This window comes from Arvicola amphibius, chromosome 8 (assembly GCF_903992535.2).
Source record: "Arvicola amphibius chromosome 8, mArvAmp1.2, whole genome shotgun sequence".
NCBI lineage: Eukaryota > Metazoa > Chordata > Mammalia > Rodentia > Cricetidae > Arvicola > Arvicola amphibius.
Genome location: NC_052054.1, coordinates 87,492,172 through 87,517,820, shown reverse-complemented (window position 1 = coordinate 87,517,820; position 25,649 = coordinate 87,492,172). Strand labels below are relative to the sequence as shown.

Genomic DNA, 25,649 nt, shown 5'->3' with positions numbered 1-25,649 from the left:
CTATGATAATGAGCTTAAGGAGGTATTCTCATTATACGCCGAGGAGCATCTACAGACAAAGAGGGGATTCTTTATGACTCTGCCTATTTTAAAACCTGTTTTATTTAAAATCACATTATGTTTAGGGGAGGAGCTTGTTCTTACATACTGAAATACAAACTCTAGCTGGGGATGGTGACACGCACATGTAATCCCAGCTACTCAGGGACCAGTGCAGGAGAATACCAAGTTTGAAGCCAACCTGCATTATACAATGAAGAAGGAGGAGGAGGAGGAGGAGGAGGAGGAGGAGGAGGAGGAGGAGGAGGAGGAGAAGAAGAAACTACTCCCAGGAAAGACCTCACTTTTTCTTGGCCCCACAGAAGCCACTTCCCGAGAAACTTTTATAAGGACTGGCTGCTGAGACAGTTGGTCACCGATCACCTGGTGTCCCAGTAAAGGGATTAAATTATTCTCTGTCGAAAGAATTTCTCAACTGTAAGAAAAATCAGAGAACGAAAGCATTTGGGATGGCCTGACAATCCTGAGTGCTAACCTGCCCAGAGAGAAAAAGAGCCATCTGGAGCTACTGCTAGGGAACCAGCAGATATCAACACAAAGACAACAGATTCCAGACTGACAGGCATCCACCCTCCCTGTGGTTCTGATCTCATTTCCTGTGAGGTCAAGTGGAGCTCTCGGATTCTGGTGCTGTTATCTCGGAGTTCACAAACTCAGAGGCCACAGATAGTAAGGTTGGAGACTTCCTCCTTCTCTCCAACAAAACTCAGCTACTGAGTGGCAATACCATCTCCCTGGGCATCTCAGACACGAAACGCACCAGCACTGAACCCTTGGATGACATCTGTGCATCCCTTCATCCACTCTTCTGGAGGATGTTGGTTATCAGGAAATGAGAGTCACAGTTTGAGTTTCCACAATTCTGTAACCAGGCTGTCTAAAACAGAATGAAGTTCAATGTGCAATGGTATGTCTCTAAAAATACAACTGTAAGAAATTAGCTGTGTGGTGGTGATGCACACCTTTAATTCCTCAGTGAGTTAGAGGCCATTCTGGTCTACAGAGCAAGTTCCAGGACAGCCAGAGAAGTTACACAGAAAAACCCTGTCTCAAAAAGCCAAAGGGGGGGGGGGGGAGAAGAAAGGAAGGAAGGAAGGAAGGAAGGAAGGAAGGAAGGAAGGAAGGAAGGAAGAAAGAAAGATTTCAAATTTGCCCATTCAGTTTGGAGCTGGCTGAAGGACTAACACTATTTTCATAAAGCATCATAAGTTCTGTTTTCCAGCCTAAAGCCACACACTGACTGCACCCACACAGAAACCAGGGAGGGACAGACATGGTCCACGTGTCTATATCGCTCAGAATGATACCTGCTGGGGTCTTTTTACCTGTAGTACACGAGAAGCCGTAGGATCTATCACATAGCTCTTATACAAACAAATGCCTTTTTCACATCCACTACCCAAAATGCTTTACTTCCTTTTGTATGGCATAAAGAAATAGGAGGCATATGTGAAGAAAATATAACCAGACTAATGACTCTGCATTTTTTAAAATTCAGAAATAAGTAAATTATTATTAGGTCAGTGCAAAACCCAGAAGTAGATCCACATACACACGAGGAGAGTGTACTTAGGAGAAAGGACCCCATCAGATCAGTACACGAGGTTCAATAATCAACCTGTGCTATTTGCGCTAGCTAGGCATTTGAACTGGGAGGGGAAAAAAAGACTAAAAAACTAATACCTTTTCTAGTTTTGGGTTCTTTATCTCAAAATATACAAGATCAAATAATTTTGTGGCCTCTCAGGACACATAAGATATCAGGTTATAGGGTTTTCTCGCACCCAAGAGGCAGCCAAACACAGCAGTGGGCAAGGGCTGAGCATCAGTTCACTCTCAGATCTCACAGGGATCCCACAGGTCAAAGGTCAATCTCCAAGACTGTCTCCAGCGCGCGCGCGCGCGCGCACACACACACACACACACACACACACACACACACCTCAGGTGTCAGTCAGGAGTCCCAGGTTGTGTCGATGTTATTTTTTATTTATTTGTTTTTTTTTTTTTTTTTTTTTTTTTGGTTTTTCGAGACAGGGTTTCCCTGTAGTTTCTAGAGCCTGTCCTGGAACTAGCTCTTGTAGACCAGGCTGGCCTCGAACTCACAGAGATCCGCCTGCCTCTGCCTCCCGAGTGCTGGGACTACAGGCGTGTGCCACCACCGCCCGGCTTATTTATTTGTTTTTATTTTGTTTTACAAGACAGGGTTTCTCTGTAGCTTTGGATCCTGTGCTGGAACTTGCTCTGTAGTTCAAGCTGACCTCAAACTCACAGAGATCCACCTGCCTCTGGCTCCCGAGCATTGGGATTAAAGGCATGTGCCACCAATGCCCGGCTGTTATTTGTTTTTAAACTTTGCTTCTGATTGGTGGACTATAAGGTCCCACAACTTCTTACTCAGCTTTGATTAATTTACTTAAAGAGTTCACAGGACTTGGGGAAACATGCTTATTGGTTTATCATGAGGTACACAGTTATGTGTAGGGTGAGGAATGAGAAAGGGGGTAAGGAGGTTCCAGCACTTCTCTGGAAGTCTGTCCAGGTACTATGTGCCCTGCACTGCTTTTGGATTTGGAGAGTACCTTCATCATGCAGGCATTACTGGCTCGATCATTGGCGTTCAGTTAGAACTTCAGTTCTCCTCCCAGGGGAGGCTGGGATGAAGCCAAGAGGAACAATTCAACAGCGTTCTCCTAGCCTTCCAGATGATCAGCCCCTATCCTTAAGCCATCTAGAAGCTGCCAGCCACCAGTCACCTCCTATACAAGGTATTTATCACTCTGAAAATTCCAAGGCTTCCAGGAGCCAGGAAGAAAAAATCAAATACATATTGCAGAGCATCACAGAGGGTGTGGAAAATATAGCTCAATAAGCACATGAAAAACACACATTATATTTTTAAACTTTTATTATACACAGTTTTAAAGTCTGGTGATATCTATATGGGTACAGAAAGTTATGTTATTAAACCCTTATGGGAAATATCAGTTAGCATAGTAGTTAATGGTTATTTTTGCAACATCTTTTAAAAGATAATTTTGAGATGTTCTATTTCTAAAAATAATGCAACAAGTACAGTTCATACATGTCCATTAAGATCCAGGTACAACAAGCCCAAAATCCCAGCACTTGGGAGGCAGAGGCAGGAGGATCTCTGAGAGTTGGAGGCCAGCTTGGTCTACAGAGCAAGTTCAAGGACAGCAGGGCTACACAGAGAAACCCTGTCCTAAAAAAGAAAAAAGAAAAAGAGAGAGAGAAAGAGAAACAAAGAAAGAAAAAGAAAGAGAAACAAAGAGAAAGAGAAACAAGAGAAAGAAAGAGGAAGAAAGAGAAACAAAGAAAAAGAAAGAAAGAAAAAAGAGAAAGAAAGAAAGGAAGGAAGGAAGGAAGAGGAAACAGAGCCATATGTGATACCACAAACACCTGTAACTCCAGCACACAGAATGATGTAGGTGTGTCTTCTATCTATCTGATGATTTCATTGGATAATTAATAAAGAAACTGCCTGGCCCATCTGATAGACCGGCCCTTAGGTGGGTGGAGTAGACAGAACAGGAAGAAGGAAGTGAGGTAGATGGCTCAGTCAGATGCCACGCCTCTCTTAAGTTAGGCAGACTGCCGTGCCTCTCCTCAGAGAGATGCCAGATGCGATGAAGCTCCAGCCCAAGATGGACGCACGCTAGAATCTACCTGGTAAGGCACCACTTTGTGGTGCTACACAGATTATTAGATATGGGTTAGTCAAGATGTGAGGAAGAGGCTGAAACTAAGGGCGAGGCAGTGTTTAAAAGAATACAGCTTCCGTGTAATTATTTTGGGTAAAGCTAGCTGGGTGGCCAGGAGCTGGGCGGCGAGAAGCCGGCCCGCAGCTCCCCCCACTACAGAATAGCGCCCACGTGGATAACCGAATCTGCAGAAAGCTTGAGAAAGCTTGGGACAGAATAGAGTAAAGCTCTATTTTTTGGGTCTGGCAAGCAAGCACTCTCATCTAAGAGAGGCTTCCTGACTCAGCTTTAGCTGCAAAACCCTGCAGCTCTTTTAAGAAGTCCTGCCACGAAACACTTAAAAGGTGTTGATGAAAAGCTGAATGCATGTTTTTTGGTTTTCAGCTGTAGCAAGAAAAAAGTTGTGCTGTTTTAAAATGCCGGCTTTCTGGGCCGTCCTGCCAGGGCAAACTCTGACTCTTTCAAGCAGGCAGTCCTGACTATGGAGCTTTTGATTGTTGTTTAACACTGTTGCAGCTTGCTTGCTGGCAGGGACCTTGAACGGCCACAGAGTTGTGGTGATAAACATGGCTACAGCCCATACCTCAGCCACAAGGCTGGAATCGTAGAAAGCTAAGGAATGGGCTGGATCTAGCTGTCAAAGCCACGGCTTTAATCCTACTTATATTGCTTGGTAAATTAAAGACTCGTGTGGTCAGAAAAAGAGAAATATACAGTAAGAAAGATTCAAAGACAAAGAAAACCTCTAAATGGTTTACAGTGTGTTAAAATTATATGCAGGCTAAAGGTTAAAGTTCTTAAAAAACAAAGAAAAAAGAAAGAGAGTAGTTTGTGGTAGTACACACCTTTAATCCCAACACTTGGGAGGCAGAGGTAGATTGACCTCTGTGACTTCAAGGTGTGGTAGCACACACCTTTAATCCGAATGCCTGGGAGGCAGAGACAGACAGATCTCTGTGAGTTCAAGGTGTTGTAGAGCACACCTTTAATCCCAGCACTTGGGAAGCAGAGGCAAATGGATCTCTGAGAGTTCAAGGACAGCCTGGTCTACAGAGTTATCCCAGGACAAAGATATAAAAAGAACCTGTCTCAAAAAGTAAAAATAAAAGAACCAGAAGTTAAAGTAAAGCCACATAAAGATGGAAAATACACAGAAAATCTTGATACTGTATGCTATTATTCTCTCTTTGAATTGTTTGAATGCTGGGGAAGAAGCAACAGCTGCTAAAAGATATTTGTTTATAAATACTGCTGAACTAATTCAACATAGATATTTTGAAAATACCTTGACTTCAGGATTTGGATCTAAGGACATGATGCTTTGGAAAGAAGTTTCTTTTGTTTTTACAGAAAATGAAACCCTGTGGATTGCTTCTATCCCAATATGGTATGACAGACCACGGCCTCCTGAAAGGTTGCTGTGAACACCTTCAGAAAATTACTTCACCCAACTGATGACTGAGATGAACCTGGCACACAGGTTACACCATGAAAGATCTGATTAACAGCGTCCCCATTCAGCAGGAAGCAGTTTGGAGAGAAATAACTGCGCCCATGTTTCCAAATATTGTTTATAAATGTTCTTTTACATTTAAAGGGGGATATGATATAGATATGAATAATTTGCATTGGTATGGATTTTAAGGTCAATTTTGTTATATGTATATGTATGTCTGATCTTGATTAAGGTATCGTGATTGTGTAGTTCATTTAAAAATGTAATGTATAATTAGGAAATATAGGTTGTTAATGAATAATCATTGATAATAGTTAAGCTTGTAGTCATGTTAGTTAGATTTTCTAGATATATAGAGATATATTTCAGTTAGATAGGCATACTTCCTATCTTCCAAAGACTACAGAATATTGCATTTTAAATGTCTTAATAACTTAGGACTTTTCATGACAATGAGACATGTCTGCTCCTGGCAGCACCAATCTACTTCAAGAGGAAGATGGGCATCGAAGAGGCTACTTATGGAGTTTGATAGCCATTTGGGCAAGAAATTGTTCTTGCCTGGACTATTGCATAAACTGGACACAGAGAACCCTCAGAGAGAGGACTGCCGAACTTGCCTATAAGTGAGATGATCTCTCTGGGTTCCTGATTCATGAAAGAGTCTGCGAGACATTCTGCAGGACACAGCAGATAGTGACTGAACTGTCTTTGAAATTTCCTGCTTCATGGGAAAGTCTGCTGGATACTGTGGGCCTATAGGCTGAAGATAGATGCCCCAACAATACAAAAGAACTTTGGGTGACTGTCCAGGCAGCGAGATGTCTCTATCATTTCTAGAGTTATACGGAAATTGCATATTTCTTATTTACTTAGGTAATATTGTGTTCTTCTGGAGTCTTTGATGGAGCTGAAGAATAGATAGATAGTTATAGTTGTTTTCCTTTGTTATGATAAAATATAAAGTAGATATAAATATTGTAACTGTAATTTTTGCATAACTGTTTTGTTATATGTAATTTTACTATGTTAAAGTGAAAGCTTTTCTTTTTTGTTTAAACAGAAAAAGGGGAAATGATGTAGGTGTGTCTTCTATCTATCTGATGATTTCATTGGATAATTAATAAAGAAACTGCCTGGCCCATCTGATAGACCGGCCCTTAGGTGGGTGGAGTAGACAGAACAGGAAGAAGGAAGTGAGGTAGATGGCTCAGTCAGATGCCACACCTCTCTTAAGTTAGGCAGACTGCCGTGCCTCTCCTCAGAGAGATGCCATGAAGCCAGCCACCAGGTCAGACATGCTACATCTTTCCCGGTAAGACACCACTCGCGGTGTTACACAGATAATTAGATATGGGTTAAAGCAAGAGATGTGAGTAAGAGGCAGAAATTAATGGGCCAGGCAGTGTTTAAAAGAATACAGTTTCTGTGTAATTATTTTGGGGCATAGGGCGGCAGGAAGCCAGCCCACAGCTAATCACTACACACAGAAGACTAAGATAAAAGACAGTCATGCACGGGCTACAAATCAATACTCTGTCTCAATGACCCAAGAAATACTTTCAAACTATACTGGACCAAACGGTTTTGAACATTCTTGAAAGCAATTTAAAAGCTGTTATAAAGTGACAGAATTCCTCGTTTGAATGAGCTGATTTGTCTTGTTTTTGCTTTGGTGTGTGTGTGGCTGTGTGTGGGTCTGTGCACTGGAATACAAGTGCCAACAGACTGGACGCATCAACAGAGGCCAGCAGCACCAGGTTGCCTGGTGCTGATGTCACAGCAACTCATCTGGCGTGGGTGCTGGGAACTGAACCAAACTGGGATCCTCTGCGAGAGCAGTAAGGGCTCTGAACTGCTGAGCCACCTCTCCAGCCCCCTGATTAACTGGTTTAAAAAGACTCCTAGACACGCTTTACTACCTTAGCCGCCTCCCAGAGTACACCGGCAATGATGACTGGCATAGCACCAAGGCAGGAGGGCACCTGGGACCATGGCAATCCCTGCCCCGCTTAGGAATCCCCTGTCCTGGGAACGTCTATGAAGCATCACTAAGACAGATCCTAAAAATAATGAAGAATACCAGGTGGTGACGCACGCCTTTAATCCCAGCACTCAGGAGGCAGAAGCAGGGGATCTCTGTGAGTTCGAGGCCAGCCTGGTCTACAGAGTGAATTCCAGGACAGCCAGGATTACATAGAGAAACTCTGTCTAGAAAAAAAAAATAAGGAAGATCTTACAATATGCATATAGTTCAACTTTAAAACAAACAAAAATAAAATTCCCGGGGTGGCGTTACTTTTCTGTGGAGGGTAATGCCTGGAAGGGAGAGTGGGGAGCAGACAATATTCGACCTCTTAATCCAAGCGTCTACATAGGTCTTTGTGCAAGACCGTTGTGGGTTCAACTTAATCTGTGCACTTTGCTCTTAGGCTTTAATCTAGAAACGTACAGAACATGTCATAAACTTGGTCAGCTGAAGGAAATCATGAACCCCTACAGTATCCATATACTCAACCAAAAGCTGTTCCTTGCACTTCTCCATCAGGAGTTCCCTTGTGGAAAGGATTCCTTTAAAATCCTTTAAGCCTTAAGGCTACTGGGATGTAAAATGGACGTAGGGAAGAACCTGGTAGGAAAAGTTTTCCAGAGTGGCATGCCAGGCAAGGTGCCTGTTAGCACGAATGTGGAATATGTCCGCTAGCGGTTCATATGCTAACACGTGGCCCCCAGCTAGGGGCACTGTTTGGGGAGGCTGCAGAATCCCTAAAAGGAAAGGTCAGGCTGAGAAGTGCCCCACTGAGGACTAGCCTTGGGTCACGCTGGTCTTAGGTCACAGACTCGTGATTCTAGTCAGTTTTCTCTGCTTCGGTTTATTCCTGAGACGTGACCAGCCACCACAAACTCCTGCAGTCACAGATCCAGCCCATGCCAGTCACCACGTTTTCCCCAACATGATAGACTGAACCCTCTCTCACCTGTGGAAAAAAAAAAAAAAAAAAAAAAAAAAAAAAAAAAAAAAAAAAAAAAAACCCGCCTCCCTAGCACACTGTTTCTGTTGTGCATTTTGTCACAGAGAAGAAAATGAACGAATGCAGGAAATAAGGAAACCGAGTCCCCCAGAAGTGATGCTTGCCAGTCAGTAGGTGCCCAGTCTTCCTCCACCCCCTGACCCCGGGCTCATCCACCTCCCACTGACCACCCTGGCAGCTAAACTTACATGGCTGCCGCAGGAGATCAAGTACCTCTAAATCTAACAGGCCCCACCCCAGCGGTCCAGTCCTCCTGCCTGATGTCAAGTTTTGCAAGCTGACATTTCCTGAACCAAATGACAGTGCATCTGGGTAGCCCATGAGGAACTGAAGGGAGCCGAGCTAAGGTCACAGGGCTGGTTACTTCCTAGTAAGGGAGCTGTGAAATGTGAAATCGCCCAAAAGAACACGGTCACGCCCCAGCATAGCCTCTACCTCACACACCTGCGGATCAGAGACAAAGCCTGCTACAGTGGTGAAGACCAAACGTGAGGGCACACTGGCACGTGAGCAGCCCGTAGTGACCTGGGGTCTGTGGCTAGCCCTGCCCCCCAAGTCAGACCTATTACAGATACACTAGAACCTCTTAACTATTCTCGAGATTAGACCCCGCCCAATAATGCCCCTGACCTTTTCACATCTCACACGTGCTCAGAATTAAGGAACTATCATCTTGACCTCTCAGAGAACAAAACTGACAGGGGCGAGAGAGGTTGTTCAGCGGTTAGGAGTGCTTACAGCACTTTCGGAGCAGCTCAGCGCGTACAGTGGCTGCACACACGTATCTCCAGCTCCTAGGGATCTGACATCCTTTTCTAGCCTCCTCAGGTATCTGGACAGAGAGACAGACAGACAGACAGACAGACAGACAGACAGACACACACACACACACGAACGTACAAACAAACAAAATAAATCTTTAAAAACAAAAGCCTTGACCAGGCCCCTGACATTACAGGATTCACCTATCTTCCTCATGTAGACATGCTTCAAACCTGGTCCAATTATTGAATCAGATTATTTTTTAAAAAAATTAAATTTAAGATTACCCTCTGTGGCGGCTTAAATGAGAATGGACCCCAAGAGGCTTATATATTTGCTTTCTTGGCCCTGAGTTGGTGAAACCATTTGAGGAAGGATTAGGAGAGGAGGTGTGGCCTTGCGGGAGGAAATGTGTCACTGGGGGTGGGCTTTGAGGCCCAGATACTTTCTCCCGCCTCCCTCCTCTTTCTCTCTATCACCCTTCCTCTGGCTCTCTCTCTCTCTCTCTCTCTCTCTCTCTCTCTCTCTCTCTCTCTCTCTCTCTCTCCTCCCATCTCTCTCCCTCTCCCCCTCTCTCTCTCCCTCTCTGCCTCTTGCTTGTAAGTGATAAATTTCTATGCCCTGATAAGCCTCTCCACCAACCCTGCAAGCCAAATCAGAACAAGCCAAACTGGATTTGAAAAAGCCCACGGTTAATAGGTAAAACCCTCCCGGATGATTTTCCAACTCCTTAGAGAGGAGACAGAAAAAGAGACCAGCAAATCACGCCAGTCTAAACGTTTTTCCGGAGGACAGTTTAAACATCCTGTGGGGGTGGTCCTGAGCATCTCTGGGGGAAGGGTCATCATTTGGCAGGTTTTCTGAGATGTGACAGGGTTTGGAGAGAGATTGGAAAAGGTGCTTGTGGTGAAGCTTCCACCAGAACATTCCAGACTCTTTGGGTATATGGATGCCAGGGGCTGGGGTGAAGCTTCTACCTGAGCAGTAAACTGTAATGCTGCTTCAGCCAATGATATGTTGCCGCAGCGACAGAACACTCAGACACACCCCTGCCTCTTTTTTTTCTCCCTGCAGTGCTGGGCACCAAACGCGTTGAGCATTTTTAGCAAGTACTCTTATCACTGAGTTACATCTCAGTCCCAAGACACATACATACTTGTAAAAAAAAAAAATCAGGGATGGAGGGCTGACTCAGCAGTTAAGAGCACTGACCACTCTTCCAGAGGACCCAGGTTCAAATCCCAGCACCCACATGGCAGCTCACAACTGTCTGTAACTCCAGTTCCAGGGGACCCTATAGCCATGGCAAAACACCAAACCAGATAAAACAGAAACTAAGCTTTTTAAAGTTTCATATTTCTGTTTGTTTTTAAAATAAGGTCTCCCTGTAGCCCTGGTTGTCCTGGAACTCAAGAGATCCACCTGCTGCTGCCTCCTGAGAGCTGGTGTTAAAAGGTGTGCACCACCACGGCGCAGCTGAAACATCCTTTATTAATGGAGCATCCTTATACATGTTATATAGCTTTGAGCTTCAGTCTCCCTTCAGTAAAACGGGCATGATAAGAGAAATTTCCCCCACCCTACTCGGGAGAGATTAAACATGGCCACAAAGTGTGTAAGACCTGCCTAAATCCAAGCGCTTGCAAGGTTGAGGCAGGAAGATAATGCATTCTAGTTCTAGACCATCCAAGACTGTACTCACTAAGTTTGGTTGATGATGTTGTTTTCAAGACAGGGTTTCACTGTGTAGCCCTGGATGTCCTGGAACTCACTCTGTAGACCAGGCTGGCCTTGAACTCACAGAGATCCACCTGCCTCTGCAAGTGCGGGGATTAAAGGTGTGCGCCGCCACCACCACTAGATGTACTTTTTTTTTTTTAAAGGTGACCACAGACCACAGATTCTTGCCGTTTTTCCATTCAGGGACATGAGTCTACTTTTCCTGCTTTGCTGCAAGGACAGTGGTGATCAGGAAGGGGAAATGGCCTCCTGGGGGGGGGGGGGCTGTGAGGCAGGACACAGAAGCCTTTTAGCTCCCATCCACCCTGGGTTCTCAGAACACCTTTTTATGGAAGCAGCCTTGTAACACCCAACTCGGACGACCTGGGTAGGAAAAGGCTCTAAGAAAAAAGATGCCTGATTGACTCACCCAGCCTGGATACTGGGAATGTGTGTGACAAAGCTTTTGTGTGGCTCTGGCCACAGCCACTGGCACACAGAAACTGCAAGTCAGAACGGCCCATCTGAGGGCACTCAGCCCACAGGACCCCGGGGCTGTTATGCAACAACAGGCCACCAAAGCTCGGCACAGAACCTGAGATGCACTCCGCTTGGGTCCACTGCTCTGGCTGTGGGCATGGTACCTTTCCTTCACAGCCTGCAGCCATTACAGGCTCATTAAGGATATAGACTGACGAACTTATTTACATTCTTGAGGGTTCCTACCAGTGGGAAAGAAAAGAACAACTTCTGGCCTCAACCCAAGGCTGTGTGTAGTTCCTTCACACCAGCACGGCCAAGACCCGCGTGAGAACCGTGGCAGACTCTTACTGTGCTTGCCAGTTTATAATTGCTGGTTTTCCTCCACACAGTGACTGTTTATGGGGGAGGGGCTGTAGTGGGGATGAAACACACTGTAGGCATGGGCTCTACCACTGAGCTACATCCCCAAGCCTTTTGTGTTACCTTTCGTTTCGACACAGGGTCTCTCTAAGTTGCCCAGGCCGACTCTAAACTTGCTCCATAGTTCCGTCGGACCTTGAATTTGTTATCCTCCTGCTTAGGTCACCGGAATTATAGGCCTGATTCATCTATAGATATTTTTATTAAGGAAGGCATCATGGGCAAAATTAGTATTATGTATGATAACTTTGTCCATAACCATGAATTAGGATGGGCACATCTCAGGTGACACAGCCATGCTGAGCCAGTCAGACGCAAAGCCCCAAAGCAAGTCACGCGTGATTCACACAAGTAGCGATCATATGGCATGACAGTTCAGTCGTTAAAACATTCACGTTTTGGTTATAAATCCGACGACATTAAAATTAACATTAGTTTCATTGTATATTATTACACCTTAAGTCCTCTTATTAAGGATAGCTTACGAGGTGGGGTATAAAAATAATCTAATTAGTCTTTTAAGAGGACTTTGAAAAATTGATATGTCATGTTTATTAATAGTTCCTTATAAAAATGAATTGCTTTGGAACACGCTTAAATTATTCATCTTATGAAAATGCTTTTTATGAATGAAGCCTAATGCACTCTTTGCTTTACTTTGCCACATCATCTTTGACACAGGAGGCAGCCAGATCCACGTAACACGCATAACCAAGGCTGCTGACGAGGCTCCCTGGGCAGGGAGGTTCTATGGCAGTCAGTAGAGAGACCCTGATCAACGGTCCATGGAGACCAATGTGTGTATCTAGGATTTTCACGGTCGTCTTTGTAGATAATAGCAGAAAACTTAGCGATGTGGCCCAACCTCCGCCCACTTCCACAGGACGGTCCCAAGCATCCCTTGGTGGGCTCTAAGTATGACAAAAGGTGCGTTCAGCTGTGTCATGGCTCAGCATGAGAACGTGCAACAGCTCCCCGACCTGACACACTGAGCATCCCCAGAAGAGACCTGCACTTCCTACCTGTGCACCACAGCAGCACAGCCTGCCCCACCACAGTCCTGAGTCGGAGACCAGATGCATTCATTAACCCACAGCCAAGCCTCCCAGTCAAGCAGTCAACGCAGGACTTACCGCTTCTTTCAATTGTTGACTTTCTTAAAGGGAAAGCCGTGGAGCCCTGTGTAAACATTATCAACTTGACTGTGAAGCTGAAACGGGTGGTGACTGGAGACGGAGTAAGCTCTAAGCCAAGACATCCCCTTAAGATCAGTTCCCTGCGATGAAGGACATTGCTCTGCTGCGGCTGCATTCCAAAGTCGACGTGCCTCTGGTGTCATGTGTGCCCGTAGTCCACAGTCTCTCCAAGACACTAGCCGTCTTCTGTTTCAAAACTCAGCTGCAGTGGGACCCCACCTGGCTAGCACACTCGGAAGTCACCGTCCCTTCTTAGACTCTTGCATACTTTGGTGGATCACCCAACGCAAGATGGCTGAGATGACCCTCATAATGGGTGAGTCCAACTGTGTCATTGCTCACTGTGAAAACATTCAACAGTTCACACACACACACACACACAGTCACACACACGCACACACACACACACACACACACACACACACAGTCACACACACACAGTCGCAATCTGACTGCAAATCTGCTGCTACTGGTTCCTAAGACCACACCCTCTACCACCGTCAATGGCCTTTCCTGCTTCCTTTTTCTCTGGCCTTCCTAGTAGGCCTCCTAGTGTCTCCTAGGCTGTCAGCTCTCTGAGGCAGAGTCACGATACCTTTTTCATCTCTGTAATGGTTCACATTGCATGACAGGCACTCAGCCAATACCTGTGGCACCTGTCAGAGAGACACTGGATCTGTGCTGTGGGGGAGGGGGAGCGTCACACTAACTGCCTCTTCTCTTCATATGCCAGCTAAACGGGCCTGAAGAGTTGCAGCCCAGAGCTCTATTAAAAGATGGCCACTGAGAAGATCCAAAATGGAATTTTATATCTTTTTCTCAAGTCGCCACACTGGAGTTGGGAGTGTAGCCCAGTGGCAGAGTTCATGTACAAGGAAGGCCCTGGGTTCAATCTGCTACTGAAGGAGGAGGAGAAAGGGAGAGAGGGAAGGAGGGAGGGAGGGAAGAAGAGGGAGGGAGGGAAGGAGGAGGGAAGGAAGAAAAGAGGAGGGAGGGAAGAAAGGGGAGGGAGGGAAGGAAGAGGAGAGGAAGGAGGAGGGAGGGGAGGAAGGAGAAGGGAGGGAAGGAAGGAGGAGGGAAGGAAGGAAGGGGAGGGAGGGAGGGAAGAGGAGAGGAAGGAGGAGGGAGGGGAGGAAGAGGAGGGAGGGAGGGAGAGAGTAAGGGAGGGAGGGAGTAAGGGAGGGAGGGAGGAAGAGAGGGAAGGAGGAAGGAAGGGGAGGGAGGGGGAAAGGAAGGAAGAAGGAAGAGAGGGAGAGAAGGAGTGAAAGGCACACAGAAAACCGAAAGAGCATATCCACAAACCTGCCTATCTTTGAGATCATATCCATGGACTTAAGTCTTTGCTAGACCCCACTTTGACCTTTGAGGGCGGTCAATCATGGAACAGTGGCCTAGTAAGGCCTGCTGGGATAAAAACATCCTTCCTGCTGTCACCACGGAGAGCCTTTGTCCTGCTGAGGCCAAGCCTGTCATCTCACACCACACAGAGGCAGAAGCTCTCACTCCAAGGCCCTCTGACCCAGTGTCACCTCCCAGTGTTACCACTTTCCCTGTCGATTCCACTAAGAACCCAGCCATTGCCACATGTCACCCACTTCCTCTGCAGGAGGTCTTTGGAGGCTCCGTGCTGCTGCACACCCCTTCTGTATCTGTCTCTCTCTGTGTCGTGGTCACTCTGAAGCGAACAGCCTGGCTCATCTTTGCCCTCTCAGCCGTAATGTTCGCTTCACTGCAGACTTTGGAGCAGTGTGCCAAGACCACTCCTGCCTCCCAAGGTTGTTTCTCTCAAGTATTGTCACCACAAGGGAAGTCTAAGTGACATACCTTGTCTTCAGCCCACCCTCCTGCCGGCCCTCAATTTTCTGATAACCCGAGTCTCCCCTCCACCTTCAGGGGATCTAGAAGGAGAGGAAGCTAAAGTCCAGGTTAAATAAAAACAGTCACACCTGAGCCACCAGAGAAGTCCAGCAGGCTCACATACCACGAGCACAGAAATATATCAGGTAATACCTGACATATTTTATACGATTCTACCATTCTGTTACTAGATGGCAAATCCCGCTTTTCTTTTCTTTATTCCCCTTACCAAGTTAAGCCCTGTGAAAGGCAGTTGTATCCATAGACATAGCTCCCTCTTGGCAGCTCAGCAGCCATGCCAAGGGCAAGAGCTGCAGACGCAAAGTCAACTCCTGCAAAAGCAAGCAACCAACACTGCCACACTGTCCCTGACCGAGACTGAAGCACACAACCCCAACACCTCCTCCCACGTTCCCGGGTCTCCTTGGGTTCCTGCATCAATCATGCATCTCACCTGTTTTGACACATAACACATACCACCTTTGAACAGACCACAGATAGAGCATCCCTAATCCAAAGAGTTTGCATCTGAAATGGTCCAAAATCTCAAGCGCTATGATGACACACTGAACGTTTCAGAACTTGAAGTGTCTCGAATTTCAGATATTTGCATTAAAGATGATCTATCTTAAAAAGCCTATGAAGGACCGGGCCAGCAAGAGGGCTCAACAGGGGAGGGTACTTCCTGTCCAAGCCTAAATTCAATCCCTTGCATTCGTGGTGGTAGCAAAGAACCAACTCCTGGAAGCTGTCCTCCGACCTCCACACTCCCTCGGTGACACACGCACTTCCACACTTAGACACACATTGCACAGGCACAGAGAGATACTAAGGAACAGAAGGAAGGAAAGGAGGGGCTGTGTAAATATTGCAAAATCTGAAAACTACCAGAATAGGAACTACATTGTCCCCAAGCATGTCAGGCAAAGGATAACGAACCTGTCATTTATTTTTTTCCCTTCCCCAGTAAAATGTTCGCCTCTGTGATGGTTAGCTTTGTCAACGTGACACAACCTAGAGTCACTTCAGAAGAAAACCTTAACTAAGCGTGCCTGTGGGGGACATCTTCACTGCCTTAACTGCTGTAGGATGACCCCTTCCACCCGATAAATCTACCGGCACTTTCTGTCAGCACCCAGGTGTGAGCTCTTAATTTGCCCCCCCCCCCCTGCCTTCACTGTTCAGTTCAGCTACTCAGTTGTTTCCACTGCTGACTCCTGTACAATGTTAGAAATGGGTTCTTTAGGTTTCCAACATGGACTGAAGACCAGTGTCTCTCCAGGATCCCTCAGGCCTCTGACACAGATCAGGACCGCTGAGGCACACAACTTCACGGAATGAACAACTACCCAGTTCTCACCTTCTCCAATGTGAGACAGTCATTGTCGGACTATTTGGACCACATCACACAAATCGATCTAAGAAATCTTTTGATACATAGTCATTCTATTGGTTCTGTTCCGCTAGAGCAGTGTAGTCATATTAGTTAGATTTTCTAGATGTACAGAGATGTATTTCAGATGGATAGGCATTCTTTAAACCTTTCAAAGACTATGGAATATGGCATTTAAAATGTTTTTAAGAGCTTAAGAATTTTCATGACAATGAGACACATCTGCTCCTGACAGCACCAATTACTTAAGAGGTTGATGGGCATCAAAGAGGCTCCCTGTGGAGTTCCTTAGTTATTTGAGCAAGAAACTGTTCTTTCCTGGACTGCTTGATGCTATGCTGTTTGAACTGGACATGCAGGACCCACAGAGAAATGACTGTTGAACTTGCCTAAAAATGAGACAATCTTTTGGGGTTCTTCTTCATGAAAGAATCTGTCAGACATTCTGCAGGACATAGAAAAATGTGACTGACAAACTACCAATATAGGTGGAACTGTCTTTGAAATTTCTTGCTTCATGGAAAAGTCTGCTGGATACTATGGGCCTGTGGGCTGAAGATGGATGCTCTAACAGTACAGAAGAACTTTGGGTGACTGACCAGGCAGTGAGATGTCTCTGTCATTTCTAGAGTTTTGGAAGTTGCTTAAAGTGCACTTTCTGTTAACTTAGGTAACATTATATCCTTCTAGAGTCTTTGATGGGAGTTGAAGAATATATAGTTATAATTATAGTTTTCCTTAGTTATAATAAAAGATAAAGTATATATAAATATTGTAACTGTAATTCTTGCTTGATGCCTGTCTTGTTATATGTAATTTTACTATGTTAAAGTTAAAACCATCCTTTTTATTTAAACAGAGAAGGGGTTATGATATGGGAGGTCCAACACATGTCTATGTGTTGCTTTTATTGGTTAATGAATAAAGAAACTGGCTTGGCCTAATAGGGCAGAGTAGAGCTAGGTGGGGAAAACTAAACTGAATGCTGGGAGAAAGGAGGCGGAATCAGGGAGAAGCCATGTAGCCCCACCAGAGACAGATGCTGGATGGAACTTTACCTGGTAAACCACAGCCACATGGTGATACACAGATTAATTGAAATGGGTTAAATTTAGATGTAAGAGTTAGCCAATAAAAAGCTAGAGCTAATGGGCCAAGCAGTGATTTAATTAATACAGTTTCTATGTGGTTATTTCAGGGTTGAGCAGCCGGGAACTAACTAGCGGCCTCCTTACAACAAATTGGCACCCAACTGAAAATTTTAGAAAGACTTGAGACTTTTAAAGAGACTAAACTTTTAAAGTGTTTGAATTTTTGAAGACTATGGGACTTTAAAAAGTTTCAATGTTTTATACTGTGATATTAATATTAACATGTCATCTTGGGGACAAATATTGAAGAAAAGGTTCTAGATGAATAGCAATATGCTTGTGTGTCAAGTTGACAAAGGGTCAGTTGTGCTACCTAGTTTTCTGTCAACTTGACACAAGCTAGAGTCATTTGGGAGGAGGAATTCTCAAATGAGAAAATATCTCCATAAGACTGGCCTATAGGCAAGTTTGCAGGGTATTGCCTTGATTGGCGACTGATGCAGGAGAGCCTAGTCACTCTGGGCAGTTGGTTCTGGGGTATATAAGAAAGCAGGCTGCGCAAGGTATGAAGGACAAACCTAAGCAGCACCCCTCCATTGCCTCTGCTTCAGTTCCTGCTTCAGGTTCCTAACTTGAGTTCCTCCCCTGACTTCCCTCAGTGATGGACCTTGAGATAGAAGTATGAGATGAAATAAACCCTTTCCTCCCCAAGTCCCTTCTGGTCATGGTGTTTTATCACAGCAATAGAAACCCAGAGTAAGGCACAGCCTCAGTTGCAGAAGAGGCCCCAGAATGCTGGAGCTGCCATGGCCAGGGAAAGACTACCAAGGACAACAGCAGGTTTTGTGGAGCCAGCCTAAGCCTCTGAAACAAGCTATCTACTGTGCGATGGCAGAGCTGGAGAAGCAGAATTGCCAGAGCCTTTTGGAGCCCAGAAGACCATAAGTGAGCTCCGGATGCTAGACACTGAACTACAGAACATGGATTTTGGTATAGCTTTTGTGTTCGTTTTGTTTTGCTTTTGGAGACAGGGTCTGTCCACATAGCCTTGATGGTCCTGGAACTCACTATGCGGATCAGGCTGGCCTCAAATTCACAGAGATTCGCCAGATTCTGCTTACTGAGTATTGGGATTAAAGATGTGTGCCACCACACCTGGCTTTAACTTTGATATGATTATTCTTATGCCCTTGGTTCTTCCATTTTGGGACTAGAAATATTTACTTTTTGTGGGGTTTTTTTGTTTTTATTTTTTATTTTAAAGAAACACACCGATTAGGAATTTTGGATATTTTTTGGTTTTGTTTGTTTGTTTGTTTGTCTGAGACAGGGCTTCTCTGTGTAACAGCTCTGGCTGTTCTGGAACTCACTTTGTAGCCCAGACTAGCCACCAACTCACAGAGATCGCCTACCTCTGCCTCCCAAGCACTAGGATTAAAGGTGTGGCCACCTCCACCCCGCAAGATCTTGGATTTTTTTTTTAAGAGACAATAATGGATTCACCCAGAAGTGTAAGCCAAAAAAATACCTCTCTTCCCCAAACTGCTTTTGGTCAGAGCACTGTTAATCACAACAACAGAATGGAACCAGAGCAGGGAGATAAGGAAGGGGCCAGTGGCCATGTGACATGGGTCCTGAGTATATAATCTCCCCAGACACGAGGACATGTGAGGGACAGGCTGCTCGCTGAGGTCTGTTTTGAGTTCCTATTGAGGCAAAGGACTGCGCTCCCTCTACTTGAGGAAGCTGGTAAGGTAAATTCTGGCCTATTCAAGGTAGAGGGATCACTCACTAGGCAGCAAGGACAGAAAGCGGCGTCCACAGAGCATACTGATGGTGTGAAGCCAGGATGCTTCCATGATGTACTGAGGGAAAGTGTGAGGTAAGTGAGAGACGGTGGCCGCTGAAGAAGAGGAATCTGGACACTGACTGGACAGGATTTGAGCAGCCCCTTACCGTAAAGCTTTGAGAGAGAAATGGGAGCTCCACTCCCAAAACAACTTTTTTCCCACTGACCACCCCGAGTCTCTCCCATTTTTGATTTCTCATCCCCCACACACTTGATGTAATCGGAGGGCCAGAGCCATAGTTTGGGGGCTCTACAGTTACCACAGCCATAAACCAGACTCTGTTTCCCAAAGTTTCCAGCCTTGGAAACTGTAGCTACCTACTCTAACACAGTATGCATGAGTTCCCAGGAACTCCCAACACGCTCAGATGACCCTATGGGATGCTCTCAGTAGCCAGAGTTTAGAGTGGTCCATCTGATGTCACACCGCTCCCATGAGCTGAGCTTTGTGGTGGTGAAAGGAGACTACCCACTCCGGGTCCTAATGCTCTCGGATTCACAGAGCCCTACCCTGGACAAGCCCTGCACAAATCTGCATTCCCACCACCCAGACGCCTCACTGAAATCCTGGCTGTGCGCATACTCATTGGTGAGACACCACAGAGATACTGACAAAGACCACGGGGAGAAGTTTCCACCGCTCCTCACCAGAAGCAGGGACGCCCTCAGTTGTATTTTAAATACTCACTCAGCTGCTAAGGAAGTAGCAGAAATCTCTAAATTGTTGTCAAGACAACCAAAGCACAAATACAAACCTCTTCAGGATCCCATCCGGAAGCAGTTTTTTTATGCACACAGGCCCAAAAGAAATAGGCTACCCCTCCCCCTCCTTGTCTCCTCTCTGTCTCCATCTCCTGCTCTTGCCACATGCCAATGTGTGAGAAAAATTCGTACTGGGAAACTTTCCACCTTTGAGGTTAAGACAGCTGCTGCAATACTGTTTTTGCTCGCATTTGAGAATGTACGATGTGGGGGGGGGGAGTGTTGTTTTTAAGCATCCTGTTTCGTAACACTAGTACAGATTCCATAGTGTGATAGCCTGGCACATTCTTGGCAAAACTGAGACTTACTGGGTCCTGAGGGTCCACAGACCCCTGCCCAGTGAAGTCAAACATGCCCCTGACCATGGTAGTAGCTTCCACAGTATGCCCACTGCCCAGTGGGGTCAAACATGCCCCTGACCATGGTAGCTTCCACAGTGTGCCCACTGACCCCAGGGAAGAGCACTCTCAAAGACTGGCTGCACTATTCCATGTGGCATAAACATGAGAAGCCCACCAATGTATAACAGGAAACATAAATAAACTTGATGTTCTTGAGCCCTTGGCTTTCAAGATCACTAAGGGTCTTAGTTAGGGTTTCTATTGCTGCGATGAAACACCATGACCAAAAAGCAAGTTGGGGAGGGAAGGGTTTATTCAGCTTACACTTCTACATCACTGTCCATCACTGAAGGAGGTCAGGACAGGAACTCAAACAGGGCAGGAGTCTGGAGGCAGGAGCTGATGCAGAGGTCATGAAAGGGTGCTGCTTACTGACTTGCTCTACATAGCTTGCTCAGCCTGCTTTCTTATAGAACCCAGGACCACCAGTCCAGGGTTGGTACCACCCACAAAGGGCTGGGCCTCCCCCATCAATCACTAAAAAATGCCCTACCACTGAACTTTATGCAGGCATTTTCTCAATAGAGGCCCCTTCCTCTCGGAAGACTCTAGCTTGTATCAAGCTGACAGAAAACCAGTCAATACACTAAGCTACCAGAGAACGTCCCACAGGCCAATGCCAATCCAACTTGGAGCACTCATCAAAAGAAACAAAGTCAGACACACCAAGTAAACAGTAAGAGCATCAGAGTTCTAGAAGGCACAAGGACAGGTAAAGAGACCATGCCACCTGGCCACCTCGCACTACTTGTCACAATGACCCTAATGTCAGAAGATAAATCCTCCAACCCAAGGGCAGGAGCTTGAGACTACAGCAGAGTCACCAGCAGGGACCCATCCAAAAAAAAAAAAAAAAAAAAAAAAGACCAGCCTGTACCTTAAGCAGGGAGCATGTCTTCCAACAAGAGACCAAGCCCAAGCCCAGACTAGCCACTAAGCCTCTCCAGCAATGGTAAGGCTTTGCTATATAATAAAAACACTCTGTAACCTTCTAAATATCTGAGGGTAAAGCTGGCAGGGTCTTGATCATATTAAGATTTCGGGGAGGTGCAACATAGCTTTCAAAACAGATCAGGAAGCTGAGGGCCATTTGCATGTCATCTCCACCTGGAACCCTCACCATAACAACAGAAGGTCCCTTGGATCCCTGCTAAAAATCCTAAAAGGACCAAAGGGCTCATCATTGATTCCCTCTCCATCTTTGGGCCCAGAGTCTCTCTCAAATCCAGACAGTACAGGGCCATAGACCTGCTTCAAACACAACCTCCTAGAAAGAACCGGTCTATTTAGATAAGCAGCTAGGAATTCAGCCAGGCCCAGAAAAGGACCAGCCACACCAGGGAGCCTAAAGACTAGTTAGTACTCACTATGGACAAGATCTTTCTCTCCTTGCAATAGAATATCTTCTGACCTCAGGAAGACTAAAATGTGCAACTACCTTCAAAATCAGGAGGATACCCACAGTACGAATGAAGTTTCAAAACTTCTAAAGATTCTTTCTCGGTTACAGAATCCTCCACCCCCAGTTCAGATGCCTACTTGTAGGACAGTTGCAAAGAGACAGAGATCAAGATAAGACACAGCCTCCAGGAAGCTGGTGGAGACTGCTTGTTTGTGGAGATGAATAAAAAAAAAGAGAGGGGGGAGGGTGGGAAGAGAGAGGGGGGAGAGAGAGAGGTTCATTACTTGGCCTCTCCTCAAACCAGGCTCGCTATAGTCTACATCACAGACAGTCAGGGAACGGTATCACACATCTGTCTTAAAGAGAGCATCCAGTATAGTTCTCCACCTTCAAAGAGAAGGGGATGAGGTGTCCATCCTACAATTCAGCCACTTGCTCAGCCCTTCCAAACCCTGATGCAGAAGATGGACCAGGCCCTCTGACTTCTGGTTCTGAGCTCTTGTCACCTGGTCACTCTCCTGGTAGGACTTATAAACACCGAAACTAGACCCAAGGGTGATGTCTTGGGACCACGAGAGGGCCCCTAGGTAGGTCGCAAAGGATAAGGTGTCACCCACCCCCAGGAGCCAAAAATGTTTCCTGCTTCATCTTTTTTTTCCAAGTTTAATTGTGACACGCCCCATACGCCCAAGCTTCCTCTTCCTTCTTTGGGACCTGACAGTCCTTTTAAATCTTCAAAGGCCTTTCTCCCATGGATTCTTGAAATCTAAGTCTAGGCGACAGTGGACAGGCCAGAAGACACGAAGCTTGTGTTGTTATAACACGAGAAGTTCCAGAGAGAAAAGCAAGAACAGCATCCCAGGCAGCCTACATGGGTGAGGAGCCCTGGGGAGGCCTTTGTCGGATCCCATGGGATTCTCCACAAATACAGCAACTGGTGGTAAGTGGTGAGGACAGTGTGGGGTCAGTTCCCAAGGCTTTTCAGCAAAGGATCCATCGGAACCAGATGAAGGAAGCCACAAACCCTTGGTACATTCAATCCTAGTCTACAATCGTGGCCTGTATACACTTCCACATCCAACTTGACAGACCCATTAGCTTGTCATTGAGAAGAATGAGTATGGACCTACCCTGTCCCGCTCTCCTATTTAGGAAACACTTTTCCTAGCAGAGTCAAATTTGCCAGCTTCAAGGGCGGTACACGTGGTGCTGATGCCAAAGGCTACAGAAAACACGGCTTAACACCAGCTCTAATTTTGGAAGATTTCCGAAATTTAATGTGGGTAGCCCCAAGGAAATGACTCCCAAACACCTCCCTTGGAGTTGAGATGTCTGTCTGGTCCGCGGGTCGCACGGGTTAGATGCTGTTTCTTTCTTTGTTTCTGACTGCTTCTGTTTCTTGGGACTAAGAAAGATTCATTTTGGAAGGGGAAGAGTGATGGGGGGTGTTGGAGGGGGTCGTCCTGCTTCTGTTCATCCACTGCACGAAAAGTGTACTGGACACACAGTTCATACATAGTTCGTTATTTCTGCTTTGCAGTCGGGCCAAGCCTCCGGCTCTCCCACCCTCAGTAGGAAGGACTGATTTGATGGCTTGTTTTCTGAGTGAATAAAGCAATTGCCACCAGTCACCCACCCCCCACCACCCACTGCCCCCCCACGCAGAAGGCAGAGGAATACCAGTGCCTCCACGGAGTAACTTAAACATTCCTCCTCAGGGAGGGAACCATCCGTGGCGAAGACGAAAGCCCTAGGGGCCCAAGGGGCTGCAGGACCCTCTGTCGTCTGATCCTCGACAGCCCTCCCCTCTGCCCACCCCTTAACCTGGAGAGGCCCGACGCGCCGGTGCAGATGGAGGAGTCGGAGACGCTTGGGAGCAGCTGGGACCCGGCGGCCGGTGCGGGACGCGGGAAGGAGCTCGCCGGGGCCGGTCGGCGCGGGGGACAAAGGCGCGCGGGAGTGGGGATCCCCATAGGCTGGAGCTAGGACTCACCCCGAGAAGACACACTTTGAGCTCCCGTATCGCCATCATGTGCTTTGGGCCGGGCCGGACAGGGGCTCAGCAGCATCGTCCGGGCCGCACCGCGCCCAGCCTGCGTCCAGCGGTCTCCCAGCGCTCTCGGCCGCCGCGGGGCGGAACCGTCGCCGGGGCTATTTCTGGGCCGCGGCCTCCGCGGTCGGTCACGTGCCGCCGGCCGGCTCCTCCCGACGCGTCTAGTCTAGCCTAGCCTAGCTGCCCTGCTTCGGCTCCGCCCGGGTCCCATCGGCATCGGCCTCCGGTGACTATCCAACACCGAACTTGCGGGCAGTCGGACATCACTGGCCCCGGGAGATCTGAACCCACGACCGGTCGCGTCATAAAGAGACATTCGTACAGTTTATGCTGTTGGCTATGGTTCTAAGAATGCACTTCCAAGTCGATGGGTAGTACCACCGCAATGACACTGACATCTAGATGCCAGGAACAACGGCCAGGACCGGGATAAGTAGAGGAAAGAAAGGGTTAACTTGACTCATCTACTACCCGGGCTTCAAATCTCTTCTTTCCAATACTTCACTCTGCCCTACAGTGCCTTCTTCTGTGTGTAGCGAAAGATGATCCGAGAAGCAGTCGTTTGCTTCTTCTTCCAAAATCAGCGTGCCAGAGCCTAGGAAAGGAAGGGTGCGTTCTAGACAGGAAGCCCCTTCCTCCACGTAGAAAATCCCACAGCTGTGTGGAGCTCAGCCAGAATCAAAGCCAGAACTGTGGCTGGCAACCGGACACGGAGGCTGCCTGAGGCTTCGCACAGAGGGCCATGCGGTCTTGTGTGAGTCGGTGTACCTCAAGCCTCTGGGATGGCTTCATTTGTTGACGAATAGAAATGTCGGCTTTTGCTGGGCAGTAGTGGCGCACACCTTTAATCCCAGCACTTGGGAGGCAGAGGCAGGCGGATCTTTGTGAGTATGAGGCCAACCTAGTCTACAAGAGCTAGTTCCAGGACAGGCTCCAAAACTACAGAGAAACCCTGTCTTGAAAAACCAAAAAAAGAAAGAAAGAAAGAAGGAAAGAAAGAAAGAAAGAAAGAAAGAAAGAAAGAAAGAAAGAAAGAAAGAGGAAAAGGAAAAGTAAGAAAAGAAAGAAAAAAGAAATGTCAGCGTTTGGGAGTAGTCTAAATTTACTGGCCCTAAACAACTCTGTTTGGCATGGGATGCGGTTCAGCTGGTAGAGTATTTGCCCATCATGCCTGAAGCCCTGGGTTTGATCCCCACTCCCGGAGGTTGTGTCCTTCCCACCCCTCCGCCCTGCCCCACATAAACCCAGGCTTGGTGGGTGTTAGATCCAGATTGATCCAGGCAACATGGATAGAAAGATACACACCTCTACAGAAGCAAATTAGGCTTTAATCAGAAGAAAGCAAGCAAGAAGCCTCTCAGGGGAAGTAGAGACTGTATACCCAAGGACAGGAGGCAACTGGCTTTGGGGAACGTTGAGAGAGGGAAGTTTCATCTGTAGATTTTTTTCTTTGTAGTTTCAGGCCCAGCAATGCTGGCAGATGTTCTCATTACTGTATTGGCTTTCTTGCCAGACAGGTGTTCTTATCAGCATGCTGAGTCTGGAGTTTCTCAGCTCTTCTGAAGTTCCTTATTGTATAGGTCATTAACCCTTCAGTGTCACGTGCCCTTAATTCCAGACAGAGGAAGATCAGAAGTTCAAGGTTATCCTGAGCTACAACCTGGGTTACCCAAGAGCTTCTCTCAAATAAACAAAACAAAAGCCAGGGACTTGTTGTTTGCTGGTTTGATTTTTCAAGACAGGGTTTCTTTGTGTAGCCCTGGCTGTCCTGGAACATGTTCTGTAGACCAGACTGCCTGACCTCAAACTCAGAAATCTACCTGCCTCTGCTTTCTGAGTGCTGAGATTAAAACTGGCCAAAAGCCAGTTTTAAGATGTATTTGTTTCTGTATTTTATGCATGCGGATGTTTTGTCTGCGTGTACATTTACACACCAGAAAAGGGCAATGGATCCCTTGGACTACAGTTATAGATGGTTGGGAGCTGTC

General features: G+C 46.6%; 1 protein-coding gene across 1 annotated transcript in view; it reads right to left on the bottom strand.

Annotated features, from left to right (window-relative positions):
• Rab31 (RAB31, member RAS oncogene family) overlaps nt 1–23,724 on the bottom strand; it is a 132,021-nt gene extending 108,297 nt beyond the window's left edge. Inside the window, exon 1 of the mRNA XM_038339204.1 lies at nt 23,602–23,724. Coding sequence (XP_038195132.1) covers nt 23,602–23,640 — 39 coding nt within the window. The 5' untranslated portion in view covers nt 23,641–23,724. The remainder of the gene's footprint in view (nt 1–23,601) is intronic.
• Between the last annotated feature and the right edge of the window lie 1,925 nt (nt 23,725–25,649).